General features: G+C 41.2%; 3 protein-coding genes across 8 annotated transcripts in view; 2 read left to right on the top strand and 1 right to left on the bottom strand.

The window, feature by feature from the left end:
- coil (coilin p80) overlaps positions 1-4100 on the top strand; it is a 36601-nt gene extending 32501 nt beyond the window's left edge. For 2 of the 5 annotated variants that reach the window (XM_086054588.1, XM_086054591.1), the window contains exons 4-7: positions 1070-1117; positions 1223-1292; positions 1423-1511; positions 3814-4100. In XM_086054588.1, the coding sequence (XP_085910714.1) occupies positions 1070-1117; positions 1223-1292; positions 1423-1511; positions 3814-3861 (255 nt within the window). In that variant the 3' untranslated portion in view covers positions 3862-4100. Of the gene's footprint in view, positions 1-1069; positions 1118-1222; positions 1293-1422 lie in introns of those variants that run through there. The other 3 variants (XR_015089960.1, XM_086054590.1, XR_015089961.1) reach the window with 3 other exon arrangements.
- Positions 1-11261, bottom strand: part of LOC147135030 (uncharacterized) — a 38002-nt gene extending 26741 nt beyond the window's left edge. The window contains exon 1 of the mRNA XM_086054593.1: positions 11057-11261. The gene's annotated coding sequence lies outside the window, so the exon portion shown is untranslated. The remainder of the gene's footprint in view (positions 1-11056) is intronic.
- rab11fip4a (RAB11 family interacting protein 4 (class II) a) overlaps positions 10558-15843 on the top strand; it is a 54407-nt gene continuing 49121 nt past the window's right edge. For both annotated transcript variants that reach the window (XM_086054587.1, XM_086054586.1), the window contains exon 1: positions 10558-10880. The gene's annotated coding sequence lies outside the window, so the exon portion shown is untranslated. The remainder of the gene's footprint in view (positions 10881-15843) is intronic.

Raw genomic sequence — 15843 nt, 5'->3', positions numbered from 1 at the left:
ATCTGTGAGGCGGACAGTTAAAGAATTTAATTTGTTGTGTTTGATCGTAAGTCACTGTATACTATCTGTTTCTTAGTTATTTGACTCTCGTTTGTTTATTGCGTAACTAGAAGCCTGCTAGTCTTCACATTTCCGGCCCCTAATTGGAAGCCTAGAGTCATCAATTGTGTCATCATAAAGTAGTATCTCAATGTCTGTGATCATAAAGATTTAATGCACTTGTAGTAGTAGTAGCAAGGCAGACAGCGTTTTAGTATACAGTGTGCTTGTAGTCACGGAAGCAAACAGCTTTTGACCGTGCTCATAGTCTAAGTACATGTTATCCATCTGCTGTACTGAATGACTTTGCTCACTTTGTTGGATTACAAAACCTTCAATACAAGAAGACAAAAAGTAACTTTCAGTCCGTGTGAGTAATTCAAAGAAATTCAAATCATGGATAAGAAGATGTGCTACTAGGACCGAGTCAGAACTACCTTCGACTACCAACATTGAAGCTAATGGTAAAACAGGATTTCTGCCATTTCGCTTGTACACTTAGTGTAAAACATCGGCCTGTTTGGATAAACATGCATCACTAATTCACTTGTCTCTAAACAAAGACAATTTGCTACCTGCTGCTGCTACCTGCTGGTATGGAAGAGTACTACAATGTAGTAAAGACATGATTACGCTGCCAGGCGCTAGACCGCACAGGCACACGAACTAGATAATTTCCCACGGCACACCTGACAATATCTCTATCTAATCGATTGCCACCTTTTGCTGACGTAAGTGTTTTGGCTGTGTAAAGGTCCTTTAGTTAGTCTCCCAGTCGTAGAACCGGAGCTGTGTACAGACAGGTTTTTTGGCAGCCCACAACCTGGCAACAGACGATCATCAAGATACGCTGAATTTTCCAGGGGTCGTTTAGGTTTACATTGCTGCATCCTCTTTCAAGTCACATTTTTTTTCACATCCATTTTTGGAGAAGATGGTAAATATGGTGTTGCTTTGAATTCCCTGATTGTCTTTGACCACTTAAGGAAAAGTCGACCAAAATTTCCACACATTTGTTTTTGTTTCACAGCTGCTGGAGCTTACAGAGAATTATACACCAGAGGTGTCAGAATACAAGGTGTGTATAATTTTGCTGCAAATTATTAAAAAGAAATCAAATCTAAGGTGGTATTTGAGGACATTCAAGTTTTCATCATTCATTCAAACCATATTTGCATTTTAGGAGGGTATGATTGTGAGCTTTGACCCAGTAACAAAACAGATTGAGCTGGAACTGCTTTCTGCTGCACGAGGTAAGACTCACTTGACCATTATGCATGCGTAAATGTATGCGTGCGATCATGTACTTGTTTTTTTTTTTCATAGTAACACGACACAAAATTTTAACTGAAGCTTTCACTTTCAATTTACTTCCTTTACTAGCCCCTTCTGAGCCTGGCAAATTTGATCTGGTGTATCAGAACTCAGACGGATCAGAGATTGTGGAGTATGCTGTGTCCAGAGGATCCAGGGTAATCCGAATTATACTGTATAAATACAGGGTTCCCACAGGGTCTTAAAAGGTCTTGAAAACATTGAATTCATCAATTTGGAAATGATACCTTAAAAGTCTTGAATTTTTATATAAGGGTATTAAATTTTATGCTCCATGCCAGGGCTCTAATCTGCGCCCGAGTTTCACGATGTTGCAACTAAGAACATTATAGGTTGTTCAGGTACAATCAGTTTAAGTCTCCTCGACTATAAAAACGTATTTATTATAAATATTGAAACATGGGGTAAAAATGTCTGACGAGAGACCGCAACCAGCGAGATCTCCGTGGATTGTTGTCAGGTCTGTTAAGCACTGTAGCGGGCGGAGGGAACTTAAACAAAAGCGGAGCTGCCGAATCAGACTATGCCTAAACTAATGGCTAACTATTAAAACCTCGGCTACCGAGGCTCGCTACTTTTCCAAGTAGGAAACATGGCTCCAGGCTCAGATTCCCAACGCTTCAATACAACGAGGAACAAAGGCAGCGGCACAAAGTGAAGTTTCAACTCCAGTTTATTATGTCCAATAGTGCGGAAGCAACAACTAACGACAACTAATTGAACATGATAAGTGTTTCAGAAAATGGATGAATGGACAACAAACGCTATGAGACTTCAGTGTGTCCTGCTGTCATAATAGTAATTAACACTTGTTGGAATACAAACGGCCACGGCTTGTGCTTGTAGAAGTACAGCTATGGTGACTGATATTTTTAATAATTTGGTTTTATTTCGATCGTTGAAAATGTTTTCACATGAAAATTGCCAGTCACACTAAATTGTTTGGGGTCTTGCCTTTTATTTAAAAATATATATGCACGCCTGTAGGTGTGTGCATTGTGCATTGTTGACATGTCATTGCTAAGTATATAATACATTTGTGAATTATTTATTCTTTGAAGCATTAATATTAAATATATAATAGACTTCCGCACGTAAGTCCCACTGTAATGTTCCTGACAGAATTTTACAAATTTAAATAATAATTTGGGGTCCTGCCTTCATTTAAAAATGTTGAAATGTCGCTGCACAAGTAAATTATAATTTTGTGAGTGATTTGTTTTTTCAAGCATTAATATTAAACATATGCCGGTGCATAAAACACTCCATAGTCCCACTGTATTGTTTCTGACAGAATTTTAAAACATAAAAATTCTGATAAATTGTTTAGGAAGTGAGGGCGGCACGGTGGTCGACTGGTTAGCACGTCCGCCTCACAGTTCAGAGGTCGTGGGTTCGATCCCGGCGATCCCGGCTCCGGCCTCCCTGTGTGGAGTTTGCATGTTCTCCCCGTGCCTGCGTGGGTTTTCTCCGGGCACTCCGGTTTCCTCCCACATTCCAAAAACATGCATGGTAAGTTGATTGGATACTCTAAATTGCCCCTAGGTGTGATTGTGAGTGCGGATGTTTGTCTCTGTGTGCCCTGCGATTGGCTGGCAACCAGTTCAGGGTGTCCTACTGCCCGAAGACTGCTGGGATAGGCTCCAGCACGCCCCGCGACCCTTGTGAGGAGAAGCGGTACGGATAATCTGCGCCCGAGTTTCACGATGTTGCAACTAAGAACATTATAGGTTGTTCAGGTACAATCAGTTTAAGTCTCCTCGACTATAAAAACGTATTTATTATAAATATTGAAACATGGGGTAAAAATGTCTGACGAGAGACCGCATTATCCACAGATAATGGATGGATGTTTAGGAAGTGAATTATTGTAGGTTGTCATCTCTGTGAATATGATGCGGCCAAAAATTTGGGTTGCAACTAATTTAAGCATTAGTGCAACCAAGACAAAAGGTTAGAGGGTTTTTTTTAACAGATATGGCTGTGAAATAGATTTTTTTTTTTTTTTTTTTAAATAAAGGTCTTTGAATAGGTCTCAAACAATCTTAAAAACTATAGGAACCCTGTAAATATGTATTTTTAAAATTATTTCTTTGATCAGGTGTTTTGGTAAAAAAAATAAAAAATAAAAAAATAACTTTGAAAGTCCTATGAAAACAACAAAATTTCAAAAATCTTAGTAAGTTGTGTAGGTTTTTTCTATTCATTCTTGGTTTGGCATAGGCAACCCCAATTGAGAGTACCCTAATTCATTATCTTAATATTACAAATATTTGGAAGGGTGAGGGGGGGGTTTAGCAGTGAAGAGGAAAAGTAGAATCCCAATGTACAACTAAGGGTTGAGAACCAAGTCGAGGTCTACTTCACATAACTGAAAGAAGGCGTACTTTCTTCTGAGTGTGTAACCGTTGACTTTGTGATTTTACTTTATGCCCACAGGTAACAGAGCGATGGGAATCTCTTCTGGAACCAAGGCTTATGATTTAAATCTGTGCCCAATTAGGTCCTCACTGTACTGACCAGGCGGCTTAGGTTTAGGTTTTACTGCAATTATGCCACGATGTTTTAATGTCAGTCTTTTCGTGTAAGCATTTGATCTAAATGATCTTTATGGTACACAGCAAATCTGTTTTTTGACAAATTTCAAATTTCATTTATTGTCTTTTTATACTAGAGAGTTTTTGTGTGAACCCCGCCCCCAGCAAAAATAAAACACTGTAGTCTTATTTTGCCTTTGGTCTTTGCAGCAAGATCATCATTATACAGTATTGTTGTTGTACTTTGTATAGCACAAATGTGAGAGTTTACAATAATTGAGTTTGCATTTATGAAAAATGTGTGCTCACAGTGACACTGAAGTAAAAATTAGCTTTTAAGAATTGGCTTTCAATGACTAATGCAACTCACTGGTGTGCACTTGCCATCTGCCAACTGCCTTGTCATGGGCTTGATTATGCCTCTTAACTCATTCATTGCCATTGACGAATTTACTTGTCTTTTCACAGCCCAGCCATTCAGTCCCAGGAATTTATTCATATTTTTTTCAAATCTGTTCAAAAGTTAGGGTGAAAGAGGGTCTGAAAATGTCTGGCAGTGAATGAGTTAAGTTGTGATAAGATTAAAGCAGAAGTCAACCCAAATATATTTTTTTCAAGAATATGTCCCCAGCAGGCCCACTAGTTGAAACACGGCATTCTGATTAATTTTACGTTTGTAGAATATAAGTTAAGCAGCAAAATGCACTTCTTTTTAGCCATCTCTGAGGGTGGCCATTTTGTAATTTCTGTTAACTGAAAATGACATCACAATTGTTCACAACGACCAATCACGGCTGACCTGTTTTCTTAATCTGAGCTGTGATTGGTCATTGTGAGCAGTTGTGATGTCATTTTCAGTTGACAGAAGACAAGAGATGGTGAAAACCGAGTGGATTAACACTTATTCCACAAACGCAGTATTTATCAGAATGCCCCGTTTCAACTAGTGGGCTTGCATACAACATGTTCTTGAGAAAAAAATGTTTGCATTGACTTCCTCTTTAAACGTGGAGGATTTAAGAGTTGTTCTCAACTGTTCTCACCATGGAACCCACATGTTCCTTTTCTTTTGTTACAAAGTTGCAACCAGATTTTATATAAGTTAAGAACAATAATGAATGTGTTGTTTAAAAACAGTTTCTGACAACACGTGCATAGTATATTATATTTTCAAAAGCTGTTTTAAATTAGTTTGATGCACCGCCAAAAGCATATTGTTCGCCATGGCGTCCATCAGCCAGAGGCTGAGCGGCACTGTTTTTGTTTCCCTGAGTATACTGAATGCTAAAGCACAAGGCAGCTATACTTCCTGTCGCTTACCTAATATGTTCCATGTAGGAGCACTACTGGACTGTTGTGGAAAAGTCAAATAAAAGAATACGTCAAATATGTCAGTTTTTACTAGCTGTTCGCAACCCACCCAAAAAGGATCCGCAGCCCATTTTTGGGTCCCAACCCACCAGTTGAGAATCACTTTGCTAAAGTATGGTTCCTGTTAAAATAGTGTTAACTGTAATTTCTTTAGTCTCCACTAGAATAATGTCGCTCTTGGTAATGTCATAATTGATCCATCTAGACCGATACAGAGTTGGCATCACGACAGACACTGCACCAATCTGCCTGTTACGCCATCCTCCCTTCAGTCGTGAACAAGACCCCATGATCTTTGAACTCCTCCACTTGGGGTGGGGTCTCTTTCCCGACAGAGAACCACGGTCTCAGATTTGGAGGTGTTGATTCTCATTCCAACTGCTGCACACCCGGCTGCGAACCACTACGGTGAGTGTTTGACATTGTGGCTTGATGAAACCAACAGAACCACAATATCTGCAAAAAGCAGAGATGTCACCAAACCGGACACCCTCAACGCTCGGCTGCACCTAGAAATTCTGTTAGTAAAGGTTAGGAACAGAATCGGTGACGATCGGTGCATCCAACCTATGCTGGCAATGCGGACCAGACTCTGACATTGGGACAGAACACAGGGACTGAACAGCCTCAATCAGGGGGTCCGGTAGTGATGGGATGATGATGCCTCAAAGTGTGTATCGACACATTTAACAAAGCGTTGACGCTGTATTGACACTGCGTTGGTCACTCAATAGTGACCTCTGCTGTAAATCTAAAATAAATGCAGGTAAACTATATGAAAATATCATGGAACAATTTGCATGCTGACCCATCATTAGCATGTGAAATAATATTAAATCTTTATTAAATTGCTAGTTTTCTACTTAAAATATGATCTTTGTATATTGTATTTGCTCCATTTGTTTGCTGAGTGAAGTTGTTGATAAGAGTTCAAAATCTGTATGTTTGTGTAAAGGCTCAAATAAGCATGTAATTTACAACAAAATTCTCTAATAAAATTTAACAATTAAATAACGTATCTTATGTATGGGATTTCGCTAACCAAAGTGTTCAATCTCCATCCAACAAACCCACAACATGTCGGTACAGTTTGTTTCCTTATAAACACAATTTGACACGGCACAGCCAAATGTCACTTCCTGTATTGGTCACATGATTTTTTTGTTAAAGCGATACACGCACCAATGCAGTGTTTCACACTTGAGAACTCGGCACAGTGCTGATGCACCAGTGTTGCCCGCCCCATCACTACGGTCCGGTACCCCATACTCCCCAAGCACCCTCCACAGACCTCTCCGAAGGAAATGGTTGCACGCAGGGCTGGAGCATAGGTATCAGCACAGAGGGGGCGGAGTATTCACGATCGGTCCTTATGAAAGTCACTTTACCACGGTTTCGTGCTGCGGGCCGCTTTGGACCGGGCTTTGGGATGTCCAGTGGCCTATTGATGTCTTCAGGGCATCTCTACAAAGTTGAGTAATTGTTCAAAATGAGTCAGCATGGATGTCCTTTCGACATCTTATACGATCAAATTTAAATGCCATTTATCGATACAAATTATTTAAAATGTTTATACATTAATGACGTTATAAAATTATTTTATATACTTAAAAAAAATGTAAACACAGCAATCCAAAGACATTTGAATAATTGCCTTGCACTGCTAGATCATACAATTACTGTGCCATTATTTTAGGGGTATTGTAATGTTAATATTAAGGATTGTCATTTTGTAAGTGTTATGGCAATATTGTAATCAAAATCATATGCCTCAAAATTTACATTATTCCTTAAAAAGGACATCATTTAGAAATGTTACTTAAGTATACAGTAACTGGATGTGAGGTGCAGCATGTACTCAGTGACAGTAGATGATAGTTAAGGGTGATGCCAGACAGATATGACATTGTTTTGTTTTTTTTTTGGGGGGGGGGGGGGGGGGGTTGCATATGTTTGGCCACTTATAAGAGTTTCATCATTCTGCTGCTATTACTATTATTACATTTTCATGATGACTTAGAGATTCTTAAGATGACACAAAAGTGAACAAAGTGATATTTACCATTATAGTCACAGCGTCTTGCATTTTGCATAGACTTTTTTATTTTATTCTGAATGGACTTAGAATGCTGAGAATAGAGGAATTGATATGTTTTCACTATTTCGTTTTGTCATTTTTGTGCACATTGTTTTCATGACCGAAAGAACAAGATCTCAGATACAAGCGGCCGAAATGGGTTTCCTTCGCAGGGTGTCCGGGCTCTGTCTTAGAGATAGGGTGAGAAGTTCGGCCATCCAGGAGGGACTCAGAGTCGAGCCGCTGCTCCTCCGCGTCGAGAGGAGCCAGTTGAGGTGGCTCGGGCATCTGATTAGGATGCCTCCTGGATGCCTCCCTGGTGAGGTGTTCCGGGCATGTCCCACCGGCAGGAGACCCCGAGGACGACCCAGAACACGCTGGGGAGACTATGTCTCCCGGCTTGCCTGGGAACGCCTTGGGATCCTTCCGGAAGAGCTGGAGGATGTTACTGGGGAGAGGGAAGTCTGGGCTTCCCTGCTGAAGCTGCTGCCTCCGCGACCCGACTTCGGATAAGCGGGAGATAATGGATGTTTTCAGGGGTGGAATTGTTTTTTTTTTTGGTTTGTTTGTTTTTCAACAAAAAATAAAGAATAAGGGTTTACAGAAAATTCCAACAGACCTTCTTATACTGTTTGGCCAAACTTTGCAAGCCTTAGTGGTTTAGGTCAATGATCCAGCAATCTACTAAGAACATTTTTGGAGAATTTGCTTCATACTAGCATGGTTACGTTATTTATTCAATTTGTTGGTTGCAACTTCACTAACCAGACAAACCATTATGACAGCTTGCCTATATCCAATGCAGGATTTGCATCAATTGTACGACCTTAACAGATAACTTTTTTTTTTCAACTTTTTTTTTACCATATTTTGAAAACACAGATGCAAGTAAGGTTTTGTAGATTAATTATTTTGCGCCGCTAATTCCGTATCTGCCCTTGTTTTTGTTTATCTTAACACATTATATTATGTTTCTTAATATATTCATATTAATATGAATATATTAAGAAACATAAGTCGCACATATTATTTTCTTATTAATAATATGTAATATGGTAATATAATCAGTAATATTTATGAAGTAAGGGTTAGGTTCAGGCGGCACGGTGGTCGACTGGTTAGCACGTCCGCCTCACAGTTCAGAGGTCGTGGGTTCGATCCCGGCTCCGGCCTCCCTGTGTGGAGCTTGCATGTTCTCCCCGTGCCTGCGTGGGTTTTCTCCGGGCACTCCGGTTTCCTCCCACTTTCCAAAAACATGCATGGTAAGTTGATTGGATACTCTAAATTGCCCATAGGTGTGATTGTGAGTGCGGATGTTTGTCTCTGTGTGCCCTGCGATTGGCTGGCAACCAGTTCAGGGTGTCCCCATACTACTGCCCAAAGACAGCTGGGATAGGCTCCAGCACGCCCCGCGACCCTTGTGAGGAGAAGCGGTACAGATAATGGATGGATGGATGGGTTAGGTTCAGCAACAGGTGGATTTTATTTTCTGAAACGTCACAGCTATAAATTACAACGCATGGTGAAATACAAACTGAACAAGCTTTTATAGGTCAAACAACAAAAATGAGAACATCGCAAAAACCTGAAAAAAGTAAATACTTTTTTTTTAAATCAGCGTCAAAAATACATTTATAGACACATGAAGCCATCTCTGATAAAAATGTTCTGGTGACCAATATAATGTTAAGTTGTAATTGAAACTGGCACTGGTATTTCTATGTTAATCATTGTGGTTATAGTTTGCAGTGGTGTAGAACTTCCCAGAAGAATGTGAAGAGCTATAGACTCGCAGTAATAGGGGCCTTGGTTCCATTCCATCATGAATTGCTCTTGACACTGTTTGTTTGCATGTGCCTCTGTGGATTTTCTCCAGGCGCTCAAGTTTCCCCAACAAACAAATCTGGTCAGACACCAAAGTTATGACAGAAGATCTGGATTTGGTCCTCCTGGCGTGAAAAGGTTTCCACCTGCGCCCACTGCACCAGGAGGGTGCATGTGCCGAATTTGCCCTGGTACCTTTAATGATGAAAAGTACTTAAAGAGGAGGTCAACCCCCCCAAAAAATCTTTACAAGAATATGTTCTATGCAGGCGCACTAATCGAAACATGGCATTCTGATTAATATTGTGTTTGTTTTTGTGTGTGTTTGTCATTTCTGTCGACTGAAAATGACATCACAGTTGCTCAAGGCTCAGGTAATGACCAATCATGGCTCAGCTTCGGAAAACAGGTGAGTCGTGATTGGTCGTGACCTGAGCCCTGAGCAACTGTGATGTCATTTTCAGTCGACAAAAGTGACAAAATGGCCGGCTCCTGACATGGTTAAAAACATGTGGATTTTGCTGTTTAACTCGTATAAAATAAAAAAACATAATTGATCAGAATGCCATGTTTAGACTAGTGAAGGCGCATATAACATATTGCCCAGATTTTGGGGTGTTGACGTCTACTTTAATGCCTAATATTTTGGTTACCTCATTTAGTTACATGTGAGGGTCAAGAATATTAGGACCAGCTCTTAAAATAAGTAAAACATTCAACAACAGACGTTAGAATATTTGACACAACTCTGTGAGTTGGTCGTATTGGTACAGTAGGTCTACAATATGGTTTTTTTTGTGTGCGTGATCATTAGTCATTTTCATGTTTCAAAAATAAACTTGAGATTATTTGAGACTGCTTCCATGCTGGAAATAACACTTTAGAAGATGGTTACGGTAACAAAGCAGTCACAGTGGGTTGTGTTTGCAGATGGGGAGCCATTTGGGCAATGTATAGTTTTCACTTAACATGCATATATTAGGACTAAGGGCGAAAGCCAGAATAGCATAATGAGCATCTTGTTCATGCATGTCACCATATTAAAATGTACTATTGCGGCCATGTTGATTGACAGATAAAATAACCGAGTGGGGTATGGCCGTTGAGAAAAATCACTGAATGGAAAAACAACGAATTTAAGATCTTAATTAGGTCTATCTTAAATGACAAGCGATTGGATACTATTGTTTCATTATATTAACATTCGTCCATCCATGCATTTTCCGCATTGCTTACTCTCAACATTATCCAAACCGATTAGCTCAAAATTAAAAGACGAAATTACACAATTCACAACACACTCCAAATATCAATGACCCAACGAGTAAATTATTAACCAATGGTTTGTTTCCATGAGATTGCTGATGTGTGCTACATGAGATCCCTGCTTTTGATTTATCATCGTTACTATTCGTACACCATCGGCTATTTCCATCGCACTTCAGCTTCATCAGCAGCGCTTGATCATTCCAGGCGCATCAGTAGCACTTGTTCGACGCCACTGGCGGCTCGGGTGGAGTCGCTGTTTGTGCAGTTTGATAAAGAAACGCGTGCAGCAACCTTTCGTGCGTGACCAGCAAATCACATATCACATTCATTGCTGTGACTCGGAGGAGGTTTTCGACGCGTGGCGTCATCGCATCCAATTGAATCATCTGATGGACATAATGGTCTTTCACGTTGGCCAAAGAGACAAGGTGAGATGCATGGTACACGGTGAATGATTAAAAATGCTTAATGTACGGTGATATATAGCTAGCATTGTATATTTGGTTCAAACGTTATCTTCAGGCAAAAAATGTCACGCTGTGTTTACGGCAAGCTGTCTTCGCGTCTTGCATTCCAATCAGACGCCGCATATAAATACACTCACCTATGACGAATATTTTCCCCCGTTGCTGGTCTGCCATGAAACCAACGTTTTCATTCACATGAACAATATATTATTTTCGGCATCATCCCATGTAGAGATCTATATTGCTCGTGAGCAGTCACATAATTTGTAAGTTTCAAATATTTAGTCTTCATATGCATACGTGTAACATATATGTAAAATGTGCGGTCATAAAAGAGATAACATGTCCACTCTTCTTTCGAACAAAAAAATCAATTGGATGTGCTTTTTTAGATGGTGGGCGTTATTGTCTATTCCAGCAAAGAGACTTTAAGCACACGTTATCAATCAGGTGCGTTGCAGCAAGGAGAGCTGGAAAACAGGCAGGACACTGGCCCTTGAGGACCGAGTTTGGACACCCCTGCTATAGGGGGATACCAAGATGATTTGATAAGGGGTGCACCTAAAATTGAACTTAGTGTATTATATTGGCATTATAACCAAACACGAATACGACTATTGCCTGACGTGATTACAGTACATCTATGCAAACGCATAGGTTTTTGTTAGCAAGGATAATCCAAACGCATCAGGTGTGGACAATTATATATATATATATATATATATATATATATATATATATATATATATATATATATATATATATATATATATATATATCCATCCATCCATTATCTGTACCGCTTCTCCTCACAAGGGTCGCGGGGCGTGCTGGAGCCTATCCCAGCTGTCTTCGGGCAGTAGGCGGGGGACACCCTGAATTGGTTGCCAGCCAATCGCAGGGCACACAGAGACAAACATCCGCACTCATAATCACACCTAGAGGCAATTTGGAGTGTCCAATCAACTTACCAACTTCTCCGGAGTACCCGGAGAAAACCCACGCAGGCACGGGGAGAACATGCAAACTCCACACAGGGAGGCCGGGGCCGGGATCGAACCCACGACCTCTGAACTGTGAGGCGGACGTGCTAACCAGTCGACCACCGTGCCGCATATATATATATATATATATATATATATATATATATATATTCACTGATTCCTTCGTGACGTGGCAGTATGTTCAGTAAATCCCGCTTAGATCTGACGTTGGCTGCTGATTGGTCGATCGCGAAGATTGACAACATTCGCATGGCTGAGCTCAAATTAACTGAGAAAAAAACGAATCGCTTCAGGAAATGATCCATTCACTCACGTTCACTGAAAAGATTTGTTTTTTTTTTAACGAATCGTTCGCGAACTACCGAGTCCGTTGTCCCATGTGAATGTGAGCTCTCAATGTTATACTGCTCTGCTCCGTAGCTGATTAAAAAGCTATCATTCTCTACCTGCGTCATCATTCCTACCGGCCTGAAACAACGGTAGGAGAGATAATAAAAGTGGCGACGAGGACGTCTGGACCGACGGCGGTGTTTGTCCTGAGTTTCTGCGGGTCGCGGAGCTCCGGGTCCAGGTGATAGACGGTGCCATTCCCCGGTACCACGCCGTTTCGCGGGGAGGACTTTGCAATTGTGCGCAGAGGACTTAGCAAGATGCACGGAGGAGACAAGAGCGACGTAAAGGTGAAGGGACTTTTGACGCCACAGTGGACAGTTTGGAAGAAAACAGTGAAATAAGTGGCAAACCGATTAAACGGGCGCAATATGGCGGGAGTTATCGGCTCAGTCGGGCCCTTCAATAAGGACGTGGAGCAGTGGAGCTCGTATACGGAACGTTTTGGCTATTTTGTTCAAGATAATGGCATTGAAGATGAAAGGAAAGTACCTACGTTTTTGAGTGTGATGGGTCCAAAGACATTTGCCTTGCTGCGTAATCTGGTACAACCTGCAACACCAGGCAGTAAAACGTATGAAGAAATAGTGGGTGTTCCCACTGGACATTTTTCACCCAGGCCTCTTGTCATTGCTGAAAGATTTAGATTTCACAAGCGCAATCAAGAAGAGGGGGAGTCCGTAACCGTGTTCGTGGCAGCCTTGAGAAAGCTATCTGAATATTGCAAGTTCAAAGAGGTGTTAAATGACGCACTAAGTGTGTGGATTAAGAAATGAAGCAGCACAGAAAAAGTTGCTAACTGAAAGCGACCTGACCCTGGAAAAGGTTATCAACATCAGTGTTACAATGAAAATGGCATCCAAAGAGTCTCAACAACTAAATGCTACAGGAAGAGTGCACAAATTGAAAACAGTCAGAGCAGTCCTCAAGGACCGTGTTTTAGGTGTGGTAAAACAGGTCATCTTGCAACCACCTGCTGGTGTAACGAATTGGAATGTCGTCATTGTGGCAAGACAGGACATGTGGAACGAGCATGTCGGAATTAGACAATTCCAGAAAAGAATAAGAAAAAGGACAAAAGAGACAATGACAAATTTAGAAAGAAAAGACAAGTCCACGCTGTGAAGAATGACAAAAGCTCGTCCTCTGATGAAGAATTGAATGCGGATGAAAGCTCAGATTGCTATTGGGCTAAAACTAACTTGGAAGGGCATCCAGTAAAAATGCAGATAGACACAGGGTCTAAAGCAGCCCTTGTGTCATATCAAGTCTACAACAGGTGCATGAAGCATTTTCCTTTATGCCCTTCTGACACTGTTTTCAAGGCATATACAGGACATAAGGTGCACATTAAAGGTATGACTGATGTAGCTGTTGCGTGTAACAGTCAAACTGCTAAACTACCAGTGTATGTTACGAGAAGGAACTTTGCACCAATCATGGGGCGTGTGTCGCTGAAAACACTACGTCTTGATTGGCAAGAGGTCAGACAGTTGTCAAATGAGAATTTACAACTGCAAACCATCCTGGACAAGAATGAGGAGGTTTTTCGACCAGAGTTAGGTAGCATGAAAGATATCACAGTGAAACTACACATAAAACATGGAAGTAAACCAGTGTTCATGGAGGCTAGAACAGTGCCTTATGCCATTCGTGACAAAGTTGAGGCAGATCTGGAAGAAAAGTGGAGTTTTGGAACCAGTTACAACAAGTGAATGGGCAACTCCCATTGTGCCAGTACCCAAAAAGAATGGAGAAATACATACCTGTGGAGATTTCAAAGTGACTGTAAATCTAGTGTTGAGTGCAGAGCAATATCCGCTCCCATTGATTGATGATTTGTTTGCAAGACTGAGTGGTGGACAAAAATTCAGTAAGATTGACTTAAATCAGGCGTACTTGCAAATGCATGTGGATAGAGTGTCACGTGAAATGCTAACCGTAAATACTCACTAAGGATTGTTTAGATATTGCAGATTACCGTTCGGCATCACATCAGCTCCGGCGCTATTTCAGCTTGCCATGGATCAAATTCTCAGTGGATTGCGTGGTGTACAGTGCTATTTAGATGACATACTATGCACAGGACATACTATGCACAGGAGCAACCAATGACGATCTTCAAAATTTGGATGCGACACTGCAAACATTAAGTGACTATGGACTCATAGCCCTAGGGTCCTGAGGAAAATCCTCTTGCAAGGAAAAATGTGAATTTCTGAAATCCTCTGTGGAGTATTTAGGCCAGTTATAGATAAAATTGGCCTACATACGTCACCTTCAGAGATCACGGCCATGCACCTCCACCTGAGAACGTGAGACAGCTGAGGTCTTTTATGGGATTGCTGAACTACTATGGAAGGTTCATACCTAATCTAGCGTCAATACCAAAGCCACTACATGAACTGTTATGTCAAGACAAAAAATGGAAATGGACCAGTGATTGTCAAAAAGCATTTCAGAGTGGTAAAAATGCGTTGACCACGTCTGAGGTATTAACACATTTCAATTCTTCATTTCCAATCCAACTGGCATGCGACGCGTCACCCTATGGAGTGGGTGCTGTCATCTCTCATGTGTTTCCAAATGGTGAGGACAGACCAATTGCGTTTGCATCCAGGACATTGAATAAGGCAGAATCTAATCATGCTCAACTGTAACGAGAAGCACTGAGCATTGTTTTTGGTGTTCGAAAATTTCACCAATACTTATATGGAAGGAAGTTTACACTGCTCACAGATCATCGACCTCTGATGACTATCTTGGGACCGCACACAGGAATACCATCTCTTGCAGCTTTGCGTCTTCAGCAATGGGCTTTGCTATTGTCAGCTCACTCCTACGACATCAAGTATCGCAAGTCAGACTCTCATTGCACTGCAGATGGACTTTCAAGGTTACCACTCCCTGTCACAAAACATGAATCGACCGCAGTGAATCAAGGTTACCACTCCCTGTCACAAAACATGAATCGACCACAGTGGAAATCTTCTACTTCAAGAGCGTTGAAAGAGCGCCAATAACGGCGTCCCAAGTGAGGAAGGCTATACGGACTGACCCTGCCTTGTCCGTGATAATGGACATGGTAATGAATGGACGTTCAGTAGGTGATAACCCTACCCTGAAACCTTACCTTGATAGGAGGTGGGAACTTACTGTCCAGTCCGGGTGTCTGCTATGGGGAAGGAGGATGATCATTCCAGAGTCACTGCGTACTTAAATGTTAGAGCAGCTTCATGCAGGACACAGTGGAATAGTGAAAATGAAAGAGATGGCAAAAAGTTACTTTTGGTGGCCAGGGCTGAACAAAGAAGTCGAAAATATGGCCATGAGTTTATCATCCTGTCAGAAAACTCGTAACAATCCTCCAGCGGCACCACTTCATCCATGGGATTTTCCTCAGGACCCTAGGTATCGCATTCATATTGATTTTGGGGGTCCATTTGAAGACAAAATGTTTCTGGTCGCTTTTGATGCATACAGTAAGTGGCCAGAGGTGGCTATGATGAAATCCACGACTTCTGAGAAGA

Source organism: Filicampus tigris, chromosome 16, assembly GCF_054856515.1.
Source record: "Filicampus tigris isolate MCC_2025a chromosome 16, RoL_Ftig_1.0, whole genome shotgun sequence".
Lineage (NCBI taxonomy): Eukaryota > Metazoa > Chordata > Actinopteri > Syngnathiformes > Syngnathidae > Filicampus > Filicampus tigris.
Note: the sequence above shows the minus strand (reverse complement) of the source record. Positions and strands in the feature narration are given on the sequence as shown.